The following is a 22,994-nucleotide window of genomic DNA, read 5'->3' as shown; positions in this document are numbered from 1 at the left end:
TCTAGGTGGAGTCTGCATGTTCTCACCATGGCTGTGTGAGTTCTTTTCCTGGGTGAAACATTCCAAAGACAAACTGGTTGGTAGGTTAATCTGCTGGTGGAGGTTGCTGGTGGGAGAATCGGGAGGTGTAAATGAGTATATGAGAGAAAATAGATTATAAAAACAAAGTGGGAATAGTATTGTTCTGAGAGTCGACATAGACTTGATGAGCTGGATGACATCCTTTACTGTTTATATTTGTGACCAGAGCATTGTAAATTTTTGCAAGTTATCCTCTGACTTATAGTCCAATATGCTGTCTATAAGTCTATAAGGTATAGGAGCAGAACTAGATTATTTGTCCCATTAAGACTGCGCTATTGCTCAATCATGGCTGAATTTTTAACTTAAATCACCGAATCAGCCTTCTCACCAAAACCGTCTTGCCAATTAGAATCTAATACACCCATTTCTTGGCCTCTACAGCCTTCCATGGCAATGAATTCCAGATTCATCACCCTCTGGCTGAAGAAATTCCTCCTCCTCTCAGTTTTAAAGGATTGAACCTTTATTCTGAGGCTGAGCCCTCGGTTTCTAGACTGTCCGACTCCACACTTTATTTGCTTTGTTGTCTGATGTGCTAATACATGATTGGACTTGTTCAGAATTGAACGGAACAGAGTATATTTTTTTTAAAAATCAGAAGCCTGTGGAATGAATTTTGAAAGTCCTTACATAATATCCACGAAATAGCTCTCCCACGTGAAATTAATTAAAGACTCAAAGAATTCCATTAGATTTGTGACACATAACATATTGCTTTTAAATTCATGCTGAGTAACTCCTCTGCAATGTTTAGATAAACATTTGTATCTCATACAAAATTCTCAAGCGTGTTCTGGGTAAATTTTCTGGGTAAATTAGTTACCTAATAAAGTCTGCCTCCTTTTTGGATATTTTAACTGCAGTTATTTGGTTTTAGTCTTTCCACTGAATATACTGAGAAAGAAACCAGAGGAAAGAAGAAAAGGAAAAAAAAAAGAGATTTAAAAAAAACTAGAGATGGAAAGAAAGAACTTTAATTTATAAGCCTCTGGTAGACTATTAATACATGACATGTAATTACTGCTGCAAGTAATTACACATTTTCTGATCAGCCATGATACAAATGCACTCCTGATTAACCTTAAAGAAAGTTATTCACAGCAATTTAGTGGTCACCTTTGTTCTATGACAGGGAGTTATTTACTCACTTTAAGGAGTACCTAACAATATCTCTGGCATTCCGTATCAGTGATGATATAAATCAGGTTTGAAGTGCCAATCATATTGATGAACTTTCAGGCACAAATTGAGAAGTAAAAAGCACAACACACACAAAACGCTGGAAGAACTCAGCAGGTCAGGCTACATCAATGGAAAAAGTGTACATTTATGTACATAAGAGTGCATCTACGGAAAAAAAATTTCTCTCAGCATTTTGTGTGTGTTGCTTGGATTTCCAGCATCTGCAGATTTTCTCTTGTTTATGAGTAAAAAAACAATCTTTGTCCCACTTTTTAAACATTTTATGAAAAGCAAAATAAATATTATAACATGCACATAACGTTAAGATGGAGCTTGACATAACGTTAAATAATGAAAGCAACACACACAAAATGCTGGTGGAACGCAGCAGGCCAGGCAGCATCTATAGGGAGAAGCGCTGTCGACGTTTCAGGCCGAGACCCTTCGTCAGGACTTTCATTAAATAATGAAAGCTGAAATATCTGACGGGTTGACAATCCATGGACACAAGATCATTCTTTTAGGACCAGGAAAACAGTTCAGCAATGCATCTTCAAAGATCATTAAAAACTAATTCAAATCTCATGAAATAAGCTGCAAGGGTTTTTAATAACAATAAATAATTTGTAAATTGGAAGTTCTCATCAGACCTCTGATTCATGAAGATTACAACAGATAAAATCCCAAAGTGATGCTCCCTTCAGATGACAGCAGTGTCTGCATTTCCGTGACTGAGTGTGAACATGCAGTCTTCACTCGTTGCTATGAGCTGTCCAGCATTCTGTGTGTGTCCATAGATGCTGCTTGACCTGCCTGGTTCCTCCAGCATTTTCTCTGTGTTATTAGCTACCGGCATGCAACCCAGACAAAAGCTGACCTACACCTGCAAAATCCAGTATATAGGAAAATGAAGTAACTGATTAGCTGATAGGAAGTTGCCATAAATGACAATTCAGTGAAGAGTCACTTTCTCTGCTTTTGATTATGGTGATTGATTGATTGTTAGAAGCTGGCTAAACCAATTTGGAGACTCCCACAACTGCAAAAAATCTTCAAGTGGCGACATGGGATCCTTACATTCAATCAACAGGGGAAATCAGTTTAAGCTTTTTGTTCAAAGACAGCAATTCAGCATCCTCTGCACCTAAATTTTAAGCAGCAAAAAGAGTATGGTTTCAAGTCCCACAGATACGATAAGAAGTGAGATTTTAATTGTTGAGCCACACCTTTCAATGGTCAGTATAAATTTGTATAGGGACTATTTTAGGTAACTTTAAAGTTAATGAGAAGAGGGCATATCCTAGTTGATGGGGTCCTTAATAATGGATGCCACCTTTTTGAGGCATCAGCTTTTGAAGATGCCTTTGATGGTGGAGAGACCAGTGTCCATGATGAAGCTGGTTGAGTTTTCAACTCTTCGCGGCTTTTAACAATCCATTGTAGTTGTTCCTCCAAACTATACAGTGATGCATGTACAAACAAGCTGGATGAACTCAGCAGGTTGGGCAGCATCCATTGAAATGTCAGGATGTCCTGACAAAGGGTCTCGGCCTGAAACATTGACTGCTAGTTTCAATGGATGCTGCCCAACCTGCTGAGTTCAATCTGCTTGTTTGTATGTGTTGATTTGACCCCAGCATCTGCAGTGTACTTTGTGTTTACTATACAGTGATGCAACCTGTTAGAATGCTTCCATGGTACATCTGTACAAATCTGCGGTGTCATTGGTGACATACCAAATCTCCTCAAACTCCTATGAAGTATAGCCGCTGTTGTGCCTTCTTCATAATTGCATCTATATATTGGGCCCAGGATAGATCTTCAGAGATGTTGACATGAAGAACTTGAAGTTGCTCACCCACTGCTGATCCCTTGAAGAGTACTGATGTGAGTTCCCTCAACTTTCCCTTCGTGAAGTCCACAATCAGTTCCTTGGTCTTATTTACAATGAGTGCAAGTCATCGCAACACCACTCAACCAGCTGATGTATCTCACTCCTTCTTGTCTTCTCCTCACCAGCTGTGATTCTGCCAACAAGTTGTGTCATTGGAGAATTTATAGATGGCACTTGCGCTGTTCTTAGCCACGTAGTCATGGGCATACAGAGAGTAGAACAGCAGGCTATGCACATATCCTTAAGGTGCACAAATGTTGGTTGTCAGTGAAGAGGAAATGTTATTTCTGATCCACACCAACTGTGGTCTCCCAATGCAGAAGTCAAGGGTCCAATTGCAAATGGAAACACAGTTGTCCAGTTTTTAAACTTGTTAATTAGTACTGAGGGGATGGTGGTGTTGAACTCTGAGCTGTAATCAATAAACTGCTCTCCCTTTCCACTGTTTGATGCAGGAATTGCTGCTGTTCATTTTGTCAAATGCTGAGTGGAGAGCCAGTGAGATTACATCAACTACAGACATGTTGTGGAGGTAGGTAAATTACAGCGGTCCAGGTCCTTGATTAGGCAGGGGTTAATTCTGGCCATGATTAACCTCTCAAAGCTCTTCATCACAGTAAATGTGAATGTAACTGGATGATAGTCGTTGAAGCAGTTCACTCTGCTCTTCTTGGACATCAGTATGATTAATGCCCTTTTGAATAATCAAGAATTTTTAATGATAGATCTTCTGAAGCAGCAGAAGATCTTTATATTTACACGAGCTTTCCATGTCTTTGTACTCCAACCCCTCCTATCCAGGGTCTTCAGATCGATCACACATAAATCCATTGTTTCTGCGGAAATATATTTAATTTTTTGACTCCATCTATGTCACAACTTCCATGAACTTCCCTAGACAACTCATACCACAACTATACTACCCCCTGTACACCACGTATTTTCTTTACGTTACCAATTGTTTTGTATAAGTCCTTTGCCACATGGAACATTTATCTGGTTGGTTATATTCTTCTTGAAATTCTGTTGCTTCCAGATTGGATAACACAATGTAAAGAACATAAAAACTATTTTAATTACTGATTACCAGGAAATAAGATGCTGGATTTATTTTTAAAAACTCAGATATTTGTGAGGATTTCAGGAATGGAACAACTTTTCATTTCAAGGGCCCAGAAGCAGCATTGCATAATGCCCATACAAACACAACACAGAGTAAATATGGTGTGAATATTTGTAGCATTGACGTTTCCAGTTCAGGTGAATGGCAGAGATACTTGAAGGCAAATTAAAATCTGTTTGACCAGAAGCTCCCACTACCCTGTGACCAACTATCTCAAGTGCTTCACATACAATTTCGTACTTTGAAATTCAATGAGTGCTCATGTTATATTTGAGATTTATTACACTAGTCATTGACCTAGTGCTGTAGAGGCATGAGAAAGGAGTATGTATTTGAAACAAAATTTACAATGTGGTTGACAGAGAGGAAGAATGATTTTGACCAGGAGAATTTAGATGGTCAGATTAACTGGGCAGAGAAGAGGGAAATAGATTTTAATTTGAGTTACTTCACTTGGGAAAGTGCTCCAGGACAAGGGAATAAGTAAAATATGTGAGAATAATAGGAAATATGGAGGAAGAGAGGGATCTTCGAGTGTATATTGAAAGATCCTTAAAGTAAGGAGGACCATAAAACCATAACACATAGGAGCAGAATTATGCCATTCAGCCCATCGAGTCTGTTCTGCCATTCCATCATGGACAGGCAGAAAAAGTGGTTAAGGTACATTCAGGTCAAAGAAGGTAACAGCAGGCTACATCTTAAGCAATGTTAAGCCACACTTTGAGTATTGTGTTCATTTCTGATCACCATATTAGAGCAGTTATCTAGTTCACCTGACATGGTGCATGGTTTACCAGGAACTTGCCAGGTGAGGAAAGATTGGATAAACTCAGAATGTTCTCTTGTTTTCTTTGAATGAGGCTGAGGAAGACATAAATAATGTATGTGGGATTATAAGGATCTTAGGTAGTGTAGGAAGAACCTTTTTCCCGTAGCTGGATGTTGGAGGTGGCAAAAAGTAAAGAATGAAGTAATTAAACAAAAGATTAGAGGACAAGTTTTGTCACTAAAAGCAGGACAAGTGTAATCTGTTAAGTACCTTTCCCCTGTCTCAACCTACTTTCAATTAACAGCAAGCTAACAGAAGTTGTTATCCACGGTGCTATCAAATGGCATTTATTCTCTATTAACCTAGTCTCTGGTGTCCTGATTAGGAACCACTAGAACCTCTATAGGAGTTCCTCAAGCCAGTATCCTGCGTCCAATCAGCTTCAGCTGCTTCATCAATGCCCTTCTTTCCATCAAAAATCGAAAGTGGGGATGTTTGATGACTTTGAAGTCTATTCACAGCTCCTCAGAAAACTGAGTAACCTAGCCTGCATGAAGGAAGACGAGGGCAATACTCAGGCATAACTTGATAAGTAATAAATAACATAGTCACTACGAGCGGCCTGATGAAGGATTCTGACTCGAAATGGTGTCTGCTCATTTCGCTCCGTTTATGCTGCTTGATCAGATGAGCTCCTCCAGCATTTTGTGTGTATTACTCATGACAGAAGTGCCAGAGAATGAACTTGTCCAACAAGATAGAATTGAACCACCTGCCCTCAATATCGAATGACATTACAATCATCAAGACCCCTCTCATCAATGTCCTGTGGGTCAACATTGACCAAAAATTCAACGAGATCAGCTACGTAGACCCTGTTGCTGCGAGAGCTGCCGAGAGACTGGATACCTGACATCTTCACGTCACCTGACCTTTTCACCCTTTATGAAGGGCCCAGAGGTAAAGATTTTAGGATGAGAATTACAGCTTGTAGAGATTTCTGACCAAAGCTGTATCAATTCAACGATGACGTACAAAGCTCAGATAAAGGTGACACTGATTTAGTCTGGTACGAATAATAATTATGAAGAATTTGGGTTTGTGAGTTCTGCTGAAGATCTCAGTGCCTGCAACACTTCTGCTATTTTTAGAATTACTGTATGACCCCAAATCAAGCAATAATGGAACTGGATGTTTTAAGGGAGGGCAGCTTTGGAATGCAGAGGCTAAACTGAAGCTCTGACGGTCACTTGAGAAATGTTCCATCAGCTATGGATTAACTGATGTCTTCCTAGTGCAGCTTTGCCAGTGCCACCCAAGGTGGACAAAAAGCAGTTCCTTAGAGACAATCCAGAAAGGTTCAAAGGAAATAGCACAGTGACTGCAAAAGCAACAGCAAGAAAATGGAAGTGTCCAGTATTCACTCATTGCGTAAAAGCAGATGAGACAAATAGGGAGCCTGAGGAAGCAACTGAAGTGCAGATATTTGTGGCTGAGGTCATGGTACTCGGTAATATTTCAAATGCAAAGTTTAACTTTAACTACTGTAGTTACAGATGAGAGCTATCAGTCCCTGAGCTAAGTTTAATGTGGACAGCTCAATGACTGCAGGTGACTCACAGACTACATAATACAATGTATTCAAAATTGATATTGCAATAGGGTATAACTGCAGACAAGAACAATGAAGACCCATTCCTTCAATCTGACTTCTGCTGACTGAGACCCTGCACAAAGAAATTCCTCTCACTAAATTACCTAGTGGATAATGTGCATGTTCAATATCTGGCACTGATTATCACAGATTATTGCAGTTTAGTCTTCATACATGACAGCTGGCATGGAGAAGACCACAAACCAATGAATTATTCAACGGGAATTAATTATTCCAAAAACCATTTAAAGACTTCCATCAATCATTCATAGAGTATGATCTGCCAGAACTTTTCAATTAAATCTGCAAATATAAGATCCTGGGATATACTACAATGATTCCCAGATTTTTTTCCCCTTCTCTCAAATTTCTGCTGTTTGCTTTGGGACTAGACTTTGACTGCCAAGTGAGAAAATAGCTTAACAGATTCCAGCAGGAGTCAGGAAACCATCTACTGGCAGGAGGCTGGAGATCACGGCATGTTAAAGGAGGGGCAGAACCAGAGAGTAATTGTGCCACATTTTTAAGATATTTCCTCCCTCCCTTCTCTGATACCTGCCCAAAAGAAACACAATGGACAGACAGAGTGAGAGAATGGGGAGAGGCAGAAAGGAAGGGGTGGGGGGGGGGGAGATTTGAGTTTGATGTACATCCTTCTTCACGATTTTGTCTTTTTCAGGATGGTCACAGCTGGTGAGCAAATTGACTGGATGGGATAACTGAAAATGGAGAACAGGAATGCTGAAATTAAATCTGAATTGAAACTACACATAAAGATGAAAAAAAAGTGTTCTTTAATATAATTTCTACTTCGGAATATTCTAACTTACAGAGCAATTTAAAAAAAAACCCGGACTGTCGCGCAGGCGAACGCGAAAGTGGCAGAAGTGACTTGAAATTAAAGCGGATTTTAAGCGGCGATATGCATGCGCGAGAGGTGGACTCTTCCCACACCATCACCCCCACCCCCCCGGAAATCCTGGAAAAGGATTAAGGAAAGTGTAGAAAGGCGCCTAATGTGACAGCACAGAACGCCGGAGCCTAGGGTTATAACCTGCCTCTTGCCAGTTGGGAAGATTCAAAGGGGGGTGGAGTAGACAGAAATTTAAAGCAATGGGTTAATAAACAACTGACTTCCGTCATCTAGCTGTGATTTTTTTCTGTGTAGCTCCCTAACTGCAGGGAGAATCAGTCAAGAACAGTGACAGCCTCAGATCTTGCTCTCTCCACAACTTGAGGAAGAAAAGTTAACGAGAGTTGCAATTAGTTTTTTTTTAAACTCTGGGGGGAGGGACAAATTAGAATGGACTCGTTGATCCGATTCAGCCGAAGGTGAGGAGAGGGAAGGCGTTTGAAATAGCGAATCTGAAAACTGGATGAAGAGGAAGGCGCCGTACTGACATCGGCCGGTGTCAGATATGGGGACCGTCACCATCTCCAGCAGCTTAGGGGTCCTGCTGTACTGCTCGGTCCTCAGCTGTGTGTATGCTCTGGTAAGTGTGTTCCTTACAGCAAGAACATGTTTCTTTTAATAGCGTGGTACAGATCAATTCACTGATTTATGCCAGTCTGAAGATCCCATATTTCTTATATTAATTTCTACTGCTGAACTGATTAAGCCTCACTGTTCTATCACACAATCAGTTCTTATGAACGTGCACCTGGATCCAGGGAGGTCAGCACGTTACAGTTCTCATTTCCAAAATCACCACCTCTCTTATCCAAGTGAGATGATATGAGGGTGTAAAATAAGACAGAGCAAAAAACACTTTACTACCAGTATTTTATAGAAAAGACTCTGTTCATCTCTACGAGTGACGGTAGGGGATGCAGAATATGTTTTCTTGGTACGAGTAGAATGTTCTGCAAGATCTAAGTTGGCTAGAAGGTCACAAATTTTAACCCTGATCTTGCTAAAGTATATTCAGTGAAATCTGCTGAAATCCAGTGCTAACTGTTTGCTATAATCATTTCTGTTGTGAGTGTGTGTGTGTGTGTGTGTGTGTTCAGATCACTCATTGGCCTCACTTGTCCATGTCACTGAGATTTCCTCTAACCTTATAAGTCTGAAATTTCCATTTCTGCCTTTTTTCAAAATTCACTTATATACCACTTATATACAGCTGTGGCCAAAGCACTGGAATTCTCTTCCTTAGCCATCTGGCTAATTAATTATTTGTCCTCTTTTACTTCACTTCACAAAATCTATTTCTTTAACCAGGGTTTTGATCATCTGTTCTTTTTTTTTGTGTGGCATGTGCCATCATGTTTTCCCAATGATGTTCCTGTAAAGCAGCTTTGTTTTAAAATGATAATATGAATTAAAATTAATACGTACTTGAGCATGGACCAGTGTGAGAGCTAATGCCATTGTTTGTGCCTCTGATTGTACATTAGAGTGCCCATGAGAACATGTGTGTGTGTGTGTATCCATGCATTTTCACAGATTTGATGCTAATTATCTGAAACTTGTCCTCTGTGGTTATGGACCTCAGTGGAAAATACTTCATATACTTTATTAAGGCTCCTAATATTGAATATAATAAATGTAATGGAATTACTCCATAAATATTAAGAATTCATCAAGTCATGCCAACCATGAAGAGTGTGAAAATTCTTACTTCAGCTAAGATAAATTCATTTACTTATTTTCTTTAAATTCATTTCAGTAATAATTGAAATGCAATGGCCACACAATGCTAGCAGCAGCTTGTCATTTTATTATTTACTAACTAATTTTTCCCTAGTTACTCAAATTTGCATTGACTGTGGATATTCTGATACCATTTTCCCTGCTCTCTTTCCCAGCTATCTCACCCTTGTATCTGTCCTTTGTGAGTACTGGAGAGTCAAATACAACTGCTAAGGTTGAATGTGAGATCTTTGCATCTCTGTCTCTCAGTAAAGGGAGGATGAACAAGCTTGTATGTATAGAAGCATATAGCACAGCGTCAGGGGAGCACAATGTACTCATGGCCAATGACATACTTTTGAAAGGTGTGCAGGTGAATCATGTAAAGCACCAGATAATCAGCTTTACGGGTCTTGGTTGAAGAATAAGTGTTGGGTAGGACACCCTCGCCCGTCTGTTTTTCTGCGGATGGTGCAATGGGATCTGTGAGGGTAAGTGGAGCAGTTGTCAAACCACATCTCCAATAGTGCTGCAATCTTTCATCAAAGCACTTGGATGTGGTGTGTGAACCCCACAACCTGTTGAATCAGAGATGAAAGTGGTATCAGTTGAACCACTGCTATCACAGAGTACACACGCTGTGAATAGCAGCCACGGGGTTAGAATGTCGGTACCATAAGAAAGTACACTGGATGTGCTTGATTAAAAAGTGACAAAAAATTAATCTGAGCTGTAGATAAATACAGGAAAGCTGCTTAGAAGTCCATGATGGTTTGCGAATCGGTGTGTTAAATATCAAGGCATGACAAGAAATTGTGTTGGGAATCTGACCACTTTACTAATTTTAAAAGAGGGAGAAAGTAAAATTTCATATCTTAAATGTAAGAAAAGGTTTCCATTAACAACTGGAAGACATGACAACAAATATCAAGAGAATAAAACAAGATAGAAGTTAGACTTGGGCTTCAATTCTACCTTAACCACTAACCTCACAAATGGAATTTGCTGCTTTGCTTTAAAATATCTTCAGCCCTTAACTCCGGTTTATGGCTGACCCTAAAGACCTTCAATACCATTTCTGCTTGAGTACGTGATGTAGGCTGGACCTTCAGAGCATTGTAGCTGCCAGTATAAAATGTAGAAACAGAAAATAATTTAATTCCATGACAAGATGTGCAAATTAATATCCATAAAATTGTAGAATTCATAATGTTAGTTTTGATTATAGAGTATTGTGTAGAATGTATAATAAAACATCAGTGTTAAACTGAATATATAGATTGGGCAATATCAGATTAGAGTAAAATGAGCAATACATTGCTGGAGAGTGTTGCAATTTAACGCCTTTCAGTTGAAAGAATATAAATTTAAGACATAAATATTGTTAAAATTTAAAAATTCAATGAAATTGGAGGTAAATTTGCTTGTAAAATACAGGGATGTGGAAGTTCAACTTTTTAAGCAATTAAAAAGATAAAAGATCTTTGTACACAAGTGATAATAAAACTTAATAAAAAGTTAATTTCTTCTCTTCCCTTAATTATGCATTCATGATGGAATGTAAATAAATGTATAAGAACCCAAATGGAAAACCATTGATAAGATGGCTTGTTTGCCTATTGTATTTGAAGGGTGCATAAAGTGGATATGCTAGCAGTAATTAGGAGGGTTTTGTTTGGACGTTCTCAAATTCAATTAATAATGAAGATTTTGTGAAGTTTTACAGAGAGCTGGAATCCTAAGATGGCAGATACTAAATGTAAGAAGAAATAATATTCAAGTCTGTGTGGATTTAAAAATATTGCATTGTATACAGAACTGGAAGTTCCCAATGAGAAGACAGGAATGAATAAGTTAAAGGGGCTCTGCACAATGGAATAGCTTTAAGGGGAATAGATAGCAACTGACCTAGACTGGAAGAATCAGGGAAGTGAAGAATGAGAAATTATGGAGTACATAGAACAGATACCACATTTGTTCTAATCTGTCATGGTAAAATTCTACTCAATTGGATTGTATGTCTGCTTTATTTAAAGTTTGAGTTATTCATGGTAATTGAATAAATTGATTTTTTTTCTCAATCAGTTTGCACTACAAATTATTTTAAAATTTTGCAATGTTCAAACGTAGAAAATTTGGAGTATTTTTATTGACAATTTAAATTTTACTATAGATTAGCACAAATGAAAAAGCTACTGAATTTATTCAGGATTATTTTCAGTGATAGTGTGTCCCAGAAATGAGAACAGGCTCAGGTATATTAAAAATATTATGAAATAATGAGTCAGATTTAACAGTCAAACAAATGAACATTTATAGAGTGACATTCCTGCCACTGAGTTCAATAGACATTTCAAAGAGAGAAACACAAAACTACTGCTAGGATTCTGGATTTAAGTAAAGCTGATTTCCATGCACTAAGGCAAAGAATGTCTGTGATAAGCAGGATATATATATATTAATGGGTAAAATGATGAAAAAAGTACTGGAAGATGTTCAAAAGGAGGGTTGTAATGTTAAAAAATAAGAATTCTAATTATGAAAGAAAATCTAATGGATGACCAAAGAGTAAAGAACCGTATAAAACCTGAAAGAAAGAGCATTCAAAATGTGAAAACCTAGCATATGTATAGATGGCTGGGAGAGATGTAATGGACAACAAATGTAGCCGAATAATTAGAGCTACAAATGGAGTGTAAAAAGAGAATCAGCACAAAACATTTGGAAGAAGAGTGGTGAGCAGCCTGAAAACTGATAATAATTATTTGCAACAGCATTTACCCTGAAGAAACTTTATTGAATCAGGGATGGGGTTAATTAAAATTAATGACATAAAATGATAGATAAGAAGACCGACAATCCCTCAGTAGAGATGGTTTCAGACCCAGTACTTTAATGCAAGAAGGTGAGAGATTGCAAATGCAACAATAATCTTCACATTTACTATTTTTGGATTGCAAAATTGCATGTTAGACTTTATTTTTTAAAGAAGGTGACAGAAGTAAATCTGAGAATTATCGACCAAAAATGGTTGTTGATATCTGAAATGAAATTTTAAAAAATGATGGAGATTCTCAGAAGGCTAGGCACCATCTGTGGAGGTGAGAAATGGAGTTAATATTTCAGATGTATAACATTTCATCAGAAATGGTGTCAGAACTTCAATTCTGGTGAAGGGGGATCAATGTATAATGTTAACTTCATTTTTTTCCACAGGTACTGCATGATCTGCTAGGTATTTCCAGCCTTTGCTGTTGTATTCAATGAAATTATGGATCAATTGTCCTAACATCTGCAATTAGGAAATTAAAGTCCGTAATTAGGAACAATAGCACTGAATGCTTTGAATAATTTCAATTTATTGGATTAGTCAGCCGAGATTTGTAAAGAGTCAAACCATCGACTCACCCCTGCCCATGATAAATTGGATTGCACTGTTTGTAATGTTGACAAAGGGATGGTCTATAGATTTTAGTTATAAGGAATTCCAAAAGACATCTGATGAAGCTACCTCCAAACGAAGGAGATACCGTACTTTCCAAAAGTGAAATATATGGAACTGAATCCAAATTTTTTACCTGATAGCAGATTTGGCTGAGAGGCAGGAGATCTAGTTGGGCTGATGAAAAGGCTCACTTTAGTAGATGTAACTAGTGTCAGCTTACAAGGAATCTTGTAGGTGTTGTAAATATTTAAAAATAATTTAAAAATGAAATGGAAAACTAAGCATCCAAGTTTGCCTGTGACATGCTGAATGTGGAATTCGAAGTGTGTATGTGGAAGAATTACGTTACAAATTAATATTAATAGATTAAATGAATTGATAGAAGTGTACATAAACTGATTTCACAGTAGGTTTATGTATGGTTCTCCATTTTAGTCTGTAGGGGATGGAAAATGTTGAAAAGTTAGAAGTAATGGCGGTTCTAAAAAGACAGCACATAAATCGGAGGTACAGAATACATTCAGAAAATAGTTTAAGAGGCTAATAGAATGCTGGCTTTTACACTAAACTAGAGTGTAAAGAAGTTAAGGAAAATAAAAAGAAATAGCAGAGGCTGTAAATCTCAAATGAAAACGGAAAATCTTGAAATCGTGCAGAAGGTCAGGCTATAAGTGTGGAAAGAGAAACAGATTTAATGTGGGAAGCTGAAGAGCCTTTGTCAGAATTCAGAAAGAGAAAGCAAGTTAGAGTTAAACTGTAGGGAAAATGTGGGAAGGATGGATAGAATAAAAGCGAATATCTGCCATGGGATGAGGCCAAAGTTTCCAAGGGAATAAGTTGTAAAGGTCATTTAGTCAATAGGCTAAAGGGGGCAGTTGTAAAAAGCAAAAAAAAAAAATCAAAAGTCATGAAAATAGGGTGGATAAAGAATGGGGTTACAATCAAAGGAACATAAAGATTGCAAAATGCAGAGCCATAGGATGTGCTCAGGCTGAGCAAAAATTATCAATAAGTAACGTAGTTGTAATCCACTTAGCGGCAGTAGTTCAATGCAATACATAATATAGAAAAAAAATGAATAAGTAAATCAATTACAGTGTGTGTATATATATATACAGAATAGAATTTGTAGAATTTGGTATTGAGTCTGAAAGGCTGCAATATGCCAAGATGGAAGATGAAGTACTGTTCCTCAAGTTTACATAACACCTTGTTGTAACAAGGTCACAGACAGAGAGGGCTGGATGGAAGTTGAGGCAGAATTAGCTAACAATAGGGAGCTCAGATTTGCCCAGACAGAATGAATTCAGGTGCTCCACAAAGCAGTCACCCACCAAAGAAGAGGCCACATTGTGAGCATTGAATGTGGTGCACTGGATTGTAAGAAATGCTTTGCTTGAGATGACTGAATCGTTGGGTGGGGCAAGGCAGAAATGAAAGGGCAAGTATTGCACTTTCTGTGGTTCCAAAGCAAGGAGTGGTTGATGTGAATGGATAGGCAAACCATGGAGATGGGAATAGAATGGCCAGTTTCAAATACAGGAGAGGGAAAGATGTTCGGTGCTGGGACCTTCTTGAAACTGGTTAAAAGTTGTGAAGGATGATCTGTTTAATTCCATAGTTTCTGGGGTTGAAGGTGAAAACCCTGTGAAAACTTTCCTTGCTCTATCCAGAAGGAGAACAGATGAGATCAGCAATACAAGAAGTAGATGAAATGTGGTCAGTGCACTCTGGTAGGTGGGAAGCCATATTTTAGAATGCAGAAAGGCAGCTCAGAGGCACTTATGTGGAAAATTTTAAGCAAAAACAACTGAGCTGGAGGAACTGAGAGAATGCGTGGAGTTGTTAAAAAGCAACCTGTGCATATCTGTGGGTTTATTATGAATATTTATCCCTAGCCTGATCTCTGAGATGGAGACAGAGAGAACTAGAAAAGGAAGGGAGATGTCTGAGATAGATCACACAAAAGGGAGGACAGGGTAGAAATTGGCTGTAAAAGGACGGATATTTTCAAGTTCTATTTCAGTGCTGGAAGCAGCCCCAGTACAGCTTAGGTTAGAAGAAGATTAGAAGAAGTCAGAGTAGAACTGAAACTGAGGCTGCTACATGTATCCCACAGAAAGACCAGGTATAACTAGGGCCCATACGAGTTCCCATATCTTTGATATGGAAAACAGGAATCGAGTTGAAGGAGAAGTTGCTCAATGTGTGAGAATAAGTTCAGCCAGGTGAATTAACGTGGCAATGAAGGGAATAATTCAACGAACAATCAGAGGGTTGTTAAGTCATTGTGGTGTGATACAGAGGGTTGGTGGGATTGTACATTCGTGATAAAGATGAGCACTTTGGGATCAGAGACTTGGAAACAGTCTAAGTGGCAGAGGGCATCGAAGGTGTCATAGATATAAGTGGAAAGGCGCTGGACCAAGAGAATAAAGGGGGAAGGAAGAAATAAGCTTGGTGTGACAAGAAGACTAGGTGAACAGTCCTGTTGGTATTTCTTGGGCAGGAGACAGATGAAGGCTATCTGGAGCTGAGAGAGTCCAGGGCTAGGGAGGGAAGCAGTCCTGAGGAAATGAAACATAGAAACATAGAAGCTGATGACTGGGAGATAACTGCCTGATGTTTGGTGATGGGAGGTGTATGCTTTGGAGAGAAGTATGAGGATATGTCTAAGAAATTAATGTTTGGTCTCTGTGAGATAGAATGAACCTAATCTTAAGACTGGGCACGTTATATATTTTCAGGCTCAATAATAAAATCTACAACATCAGGTAACTTGCTTTGCATAAACACAACAGATTCGGCAGATGCTGGAAATCCAAAGCAACATACACAATGCTGGAGGAACTTAGCTGGTCAGGCAGCATCTGTGGAAAGGAATAAACAGTCGATGTTTCGGACCAAGACCCTTCTTCAGGACTGGAAAGGATGGGGGAAGACACCAGGGTAAAAAGATGGGAGGGGTGGGGAATGAGTGTAGCTAGAAGGTTATAGGTGAAACCAGGTGGTTGGGAAAGGTAAAGGGCTGGAGTGGAAGGAATTTGACAGGAGAGGAGAGTGAACCACAGGAGAAAGGGAAAAAGGAGGAGCACCGGGGGAGGTGACAGCCATTGAAAAGAGATAGAGGCCAGAGTGGAGAATAGAAGAAGAGGGAAGGGGGAGGGAATTTTTTTAACTGGAAGGCGAAATCGATGTTCATTCCATCAGGTTGGAGGATACACAGATAGAATAGGAGGTAACTTGCTTTGTCTGTGCTGGACCTGGCCTTTTCAACATCTCTGATATTGGCTTGGTTTGTCCCTTCTCATTTATAGTGCCCAGCCTGCTAGATGTGTCCCACAAGCCTCCATTTCACAGCTTTTATCTTTCTATTAACTGTTTGCAATGTTACACCTTAACTACCTGATAATTTGCTTCCACATCCACCCTGGTTTAACTCTTGTCAGTGATTTTCCCATTGTTCTGCCCATCACTGTCCCATCTTAAAACTGACTTTTTTTTCTTCCCATTTCTGACAAAGGGTCTTTAACCCCAGTATTAACCCTGAAATTATTTCCAGACTTACCGCTGTTTGGTTTTTCTTATATACATAGAACTGTTATCAGACAGTTTTATAGCAATCAGTGAGTTGACTTTCCTAACAAAAGGAGCTTCATCGGGACCTGATGAAAGGTCTCAGAATGAAACAGCAAACATTTATGTCCTCCACAGACGCTGCCTGACCCGCTGAGTTCCTCCAGCATTTTATGTTGCTCAGTATTTCCAGCATCTGCAGAATCTTACTGCAGTTGTATAGGATCTTGAGTATTGTGTGCAGCTTCTGTCACTTTTCAGAGAGGATGTTCTTGCAGAGGAAAGAGCAGAACAAATGTTCACTCGACCAGTTACTGGGATGGCAGGACTGAAGAGAGTTTGGGATAATTAGGCTTATATTTACTAAGAAGTTTGATGGGGTGCTTCATTAAAACATAAAATCCTGATAGGACTGAATGGACTAGATTTTGAAAGATTTTAAAAGATTAGCTTTATCTGTCACTGGTGCATTGAAACGTATAGTGAAATACATTGTTTTGTGGCAGTTCCAGGGTGTGTTGGAGGTAGTCTGCAAGTTGCTGTGCTTCTGGTGCAAACATAGCAATGCCTCCAGCTTAGTCACTCTAACCCATATGTCTTTGGACTGTGAAAGGAAGAATATTCCTGAAAATCCAGAAGGATGAGCAACAACCTTAGGATATGGGGTAATTAATTTGGGAATGCCATCAGGAGAAATTTTTCAACCAAAGCCTGGCAACCTTATGGAATTCTCTACTGCAGAAGGCAGTTGAGGCAAAGTCGCTAAACATTTTTAAAAAGTTGGATGTCGTCCACCAACTAATCCTATCTCACCACTCCTCTTCCCCTCTCCATGCTGGCCATCTCGCTTCTCCACTCTCAATCCTTTGTAATTTATTTTTTAATTGAAGTTCATCATCAAACAAACATTTCCATAAGATGTATTTCAGACATTGTACATATATATCATATAATCATATATATCACAAATCTCCACAAAGTATTTATCTGAGGTACACACTTATAGAAAAGAGTGGAAAGAAAAAACAAGCAAAAAGAAAGAACTATGTACAAGTAGGGAGTGATTTTTTTTACAGCATATTCGTTGATTTGTGAGAATAAAATCAGGCCTATGAGGCATTATGTAGTTAAACCATTTTTCCCAGTATGAATCAAATTGTTCCAGCTTATGATTAACAGATGCTGTTATCTTCTCCATTTTGTAAATGTCCATTGTAATTTCCATCCATGCATTTAAAGTTGGGCTCTCCTGTGATAACCATTTCCTAGTAAGAGCCTTTTTCCACTCTCAATCCTGATGCAGGGCTTCCTTCTGAAATGCCAACAGTTCCTTTCCTCTCACAGATACTGTTCAATTCACTTAGTTCCTCCAGCAAATTGCATCTGCAGTCTTCTGTAACTTTCTAGATACAGTTTAGTTCTAATGGTTAAAGAAATCAAGGAACAGAATATTGAATTTGGATGATCAGACTATGATCCTGTTGATAGATCTACTCCTAATCCCATCTTCTGTGCTTTGTATTATGGTATCGCTGTGACTTCCCTTGAGTTCAATTTCATTAGATGGTGAAACAGAGCCATGTGGTGCAGTGAAATCTGTGCTGAGTGAGCTAACCTCAGTTGTATCCATGGGAAAAAAGGTATACGTGGCCTCGGTTCACCTGCTGCTGCTTATTGCTGATCAGTGACCAATGTTCCCGTCCATATCGTCACAACTGCTGTGAAGAACTCTGGCAATGACACTCAAATTCGCAGAATAGGTCAAAGGCACTCACTGTCTAGATCTTTGACTGGGACTTCAGAGAGCTGGTGGAACCATCGGAAATAAAGAGTGGTCAAGTGAGATAACATGGAGAATGGTGACATTTATAAATGATGAAAGTTTGCAAGTTCCTTGGAGGACACTCTGAACATAAGACTGCTCTTTCAGCAGTCAGGATACACTGAGGGATCTATGGGAATGGACCCTCAGGCAGAGACAGCACTTTAGTATGGGTGAATATCGAAGTTTGATGAGAAAAATGTGAAACAAATTGGCAATGACTGACAGAGAAATGAAAAGAATTTGCAATATGTTTAAATGCCATTGCAGTTGAATGGCGATAACTGTGGTGTTTCAGCTGTTTTGGTTCCTGGTTCAGATTTTCCTTGCCTGCTTGACTACTCAGAAAGGCAGACCATAGTAATTTCTTGTTGATTCAATTCTGCTATATTTTTAGAGCTGGGTGATGGTCGTCTTTTCAATCCTAGTACCGTGGGCTGCTCATTCTGTAGTTCCAGATGCTGCTGTGGAATTTGCCTGCTTTTAATTCTCCACTGACAGTTCGTTGGGGGCACGCGGTTACTTAATCTTATGGGAAGCTCACTCCAAAGTCGTCTCTGCTCTGTGAGTGCAATGTAGAGAGCTCAGCAGCAAATATGAACACTCATCGTATTTTCACCAGCCAGGTGGTCCTCTTACATTGCTGGTCATCGATGCAATGTCCGCCTCTCCTTTTCTCTATAATTAGTGAATGTAGTTTCAACTGAACAAGTACTAAGCTCCACCCATTTCTCCCTAAACCATACTTCCCCCACTACAGACCTCCCTTACCATGTATTTCTTTGAGAAAGATTTTTGTCACCTGTCCTTTTAATTTCATCCTTGGCTCAGCCTTAACTATTGTCTACTGATGTTGCTCTGAAGAGTTCCACGTTTTTTTTACTATGGTAAAATTGATGTACTCTATGCAGTCACTGGCCACTTTATTAGGTACAATAGCGGAACCCAGTGTGGTCTTCTGTTACTATATGCCGACCGTGTCAAGGTTCAACATGTTGTGCTTTAAAGGCTGATTTATACTTGTGCGTACAGGCTATGGCGCAGCCTACGCCATGGCCCTGATTTTCACTTCTGCGTCGCTCTACGCCGTAGCGAGCATGCGTTGGTGTGCGCCAAAACGCTGGTTGGTGGTGGGGTTTCTATGCCACTGTGTTGAGTTTCTTCGTGAGAGATGTGGACGAGAAAATGCATTTCAAACATTTTCGCACGTCGGCAGGTAGATTTGACAATTCGATTCATCTATTTTGCATTGGTGTACAGACATGGCGGAGAAGAAGCAACCGGAAATGCGATGCTACCAAGTGGACCAGTCACAGTTGTTGTGGTCTGCGTCGCAGCGATGCTTGAGTTACTCTTTTGGGGAGGTGCATGTCACCCTGCGGTGTAGGGTATGGTGTAGGTATGGTGCAGGGTACACAGTACCTACGGCGTAGATGTGATGCACAAGTATAAATCAGCCTTAAGAGATGTTCTTCTGGACGTCACTGTTGTAACATGCTTGAACCAGTCTGGCCATTATCCTCTGACCTCTCTTGTTAACAAGGTGTTTGACCCACAGAAATGCCACTCACTTGTTTTCTGATGTTCCACCATTCTCTGTAAACTCTAAAGAATATTGTGCATGAAAATCCCAGGAGATCAACAGTTTCTGAGATACCTAAATCACCCTATCTGGCATCATTCCATGGTTAAAGTCGCTTAGATCACATTTTTCTGATTTGGTCTGCACAACGGAACCTCTTGACCATGCCTGCATGCTTTTTATGCATTGAGTTGCTGGCACATGATTGCTAATTAGATATTTGCAATAATGAGCAAGTGTACAGGTGTGCTTAATAAAGTAGCTACGGAGTGTAAGTTAAAGGTTGTTTCTGCATGAGTAAGTTCCATTTGAAACGAGAAAATCTGCAGATGCTGGAATTCCAAGCAACACACTCACAATGCTGGAGGAACTCAGCAGACCAGGCAGCATCTTTGGAAAAAAGCACAGTTGGCGTTTTGGGCCAGAAGCTTCCATTTGAAGCTTTGGTTATGATCAGTATTCATAGAAAGATAAGATTAAAAGTGGGGATACTATTAAAATATTTTGAATGAACAATATATCTATACAAATCAAATGAATGTTGATAAATAGTAGATTAATAGTCCTTGATTAATTTTATAAAGAGAATACAACCAAATTGATACAGAACTGAATTGCTGGTATTACCTTGACTTTTGATCATACTGAAGCTTCATGTTAGTAACTAATTTGAGGTTTCGAGAAACAGGAGGCCATTCAAGGTCAGTAAAAACTGTGGGTGAGGGTGTGGGCAGGGGGAACTATAAATGGGGGAACAAATGGAATGACCAAATGTGGGTGGAATTTTGAATTCTAATTCTGCTCTTGGCTTATTATGGCTCACTGAGCAGTAAATAAATTTGTAATGCTTGAATTCCAATCATAGCTGATAGCAATAACATACTGATTATCCAGAGTTATGGATGTAACACAATATTTGACAAAATTAGCTATAATCTACTAATGAGATTCATCTAGAAATTATATTCAGAATGTCCAACTACTGTGCAGTGTATGAGACAATAGAATTTTTAACCCTCTCCTTGGACTGATTTGGATTCATATTCTATGAGATGGGGAATTTTAGTTACAGATAATTCTATGCTTGTGCTCCATACAGACTCTAACACTCTTGAAAAATGATTGAAAAGACTTGGGACTTGGTCTATTTTCCAAACTGAATTCAGTAAAAAAAAATTGTTAAACCACTCTCTGGGCTTGGATTCAAACTTCCATGCGAGTTTCCATAAATATTATAGCACAGGTGGGATCTTTCAGCTGTAAATCCATTCCTCCCAAGCCATTAATAGTCCTCCATTTTAAATATTTATACTGCTCCTTTAATTTCATATTCTGGTTCATGCCTCAATAGCTAATGATGATGAAGCATTTCATGGTACAATACTCCTGTCCACAAACCATTCTTCTCCCTCGCTCAAGTCATGGTTACCAATGTGAAGGTAAAGTTCAACTGGCCAGAAGTGAAGGAGAGTTGTATGTCAAACAGGTTTAAAAAAAAGCAAGGCTTTTGTCACCGAGATTTTTGAGAATCAACAATGTAGAACAGATGGGAATAGACATGATGGGGGAATGGGTAAATATTGGTGTCTACTTCGCAGCATTTTGATACATCAAGGAAAGTGGAGGATGGAAGAAGAGATGCTGTGCTGGAGAACACTAGAAATGTTGTCTTTAGATTAAAGAACTTCCAAGTGCTCCCTTTGATAAAATTCAATTTCTCTGATGTTCTATAGATGCAAAGGTTGCATTTTACCTCATTTCGCAGTCCCTGCCCCGTCAGTTCCTCCAGCTCCAGTCTATTATCACTCTCTCTGTCTACCCAAGCCCATTGTCTCCAGTTCTCACAAGAGGTTCTGTAATGCTAGAAATCCAGAGTTTATTTCTCTCCATAGGTGCTGCCTGAGCTGCTAAGTTCCTCCGGCATTTTGTGAGTGTCTCCAGTTCTCAATCACCTACTTTTCCATTGTTGAATTCCAAGCATTTGCCTTGCATTCCTGATCCTCCTCTTCCTACTCATTCTATGCCTCTCCATCCTCTGTCTTGACTCATCCTATTCGTCCAGCATTGTAAATGCCAATCACCTGTAAATGGAGTGGCTGGAGTGTTGCCGTGGGAGATTGCGCAGAGCCAGTTACTTCCCTAGAGAGGCAGACACTGGTGCAACGAAGATAGTGCAAATGGCCGTGGTAATATATCCCTCTTCAATAGTGGACACTTGCAAGGAACTCTATAGAGGAGAGCTGAGGCGGAGCGTATTTTTTTGCAAAGGAGGCAAGAGGCTGAAGAAAGATTGTCAACAGTCAGACAGGGAAGATGAAAGAGAAACCTTACAAGGCCAGTATAAAGGGTAAAGGAATGATCAAAAAGTGGGACTGGAAGTTTGATATTGCAGGGATAAGATAGATTTATGAATAAAAGTGACATTTTATATATAATACATCATGGGATAAAGAGCTAGTCCTGATTAGGGGAGGGGCCAATAGGCCAGTTGTTCCTCAAGTGGGTACAGTAAGTCCCTTGTGTGTATCTGCTACACTTGCTCTGTGGGCTCTGTTTACCAGTGGCTGTAATAGAAATATTTGCAGAGACTAAGTTGTACTTCTTGGACAACTCCCAAGAAGTATTTCTGCACTGTGAAAAATTACCTGTGTGAAACCATGAGGCCTCTAATGGCAAACTATCTATTATTCTGTGGTCAATGTGAATGATGTGTTTTTTCATGTTGCGTTAGGTAGGTTCGTGGAAGCATTAGTGCTAGTTTTAAAGTGACCTTTCCTCCAGCAGTAAATGAAGTAATGGGTTGATTGCCTATCCCACACCTGCTTTTACTCACTGTTAATTTACGTAGCAAAGATTAGAATTACATCCGCAGTCTAATTGGGGTTTCAGCTAATTTGTAGACAAAATGTGCAATCTTTCACAGATCGGAACCCCCATTAGTGTACTTTGCAATACTTATTGATGTGTAGGCACTGTAGTCATGTAGGGACCATAACAGCTATTTTTTACACAGTAAGCCCCCACCAATAATGCTGTGGTAAATGTCCAGTTAATCTGTTAAAATGGCTTACCGATAGAAAACTGACTTTAAGATAAAACATTAGACCAAGGCCCCATTTTCTTTCCAAAAGAATGAGGAAGGTCCTATATAATTATTTAAGTGTTCCCTTTGCATCCTGGATAACCCTCATTTCTCAGCTACATCAGATTACCTATGTGATGATTGTG

General features: G+C 39.3%; 1 protein-coding gene across 1 annotated transcript in view; it reads left to right on the top strand.

Annotated features, from left to right (window-relative positions):
• Nucleotides 1-7,676: 7,676 nt before the first annotated feature.
• pth1r (parathyroid hormone 1 receptor) overlaps nt 7,677-22,994 on the top strand; it is a 92,968-nt gene continuing 77,650 nt past the window's right edge. Inside the window, exon 1 of the mRNA XM_073049124.1 lies at nt 7,677-8,202. Within this exon, the coding sequence (XP_072905225.1) occupies nt 8,128-8,202 (75 nt within the window). The 5' untranslated portion in view covers nt 7,677-8,127. The remainder of the gene's footprint in view (nt 8,203-22,994) is intronic.

Source organism: Hemitrygon akajei, chromosome 1 (assembly GCF_048418815.1).
Source record: "Hemitrygon akajei chromosome 1, sHemAka1.3, whole genome shotgun sequence".
Lineage (NCBI taxonomy): Eukaryota > Metazoa > Chordata > Chondrichthyes > Myliobatiformes > Dasyatidae > Hemitrygon > Hemitrygon akajei.
Note: the sequence above shows the minus strand (reverse complement) of the source record. Positions and strands in the feature narration are given on the sequence as shown.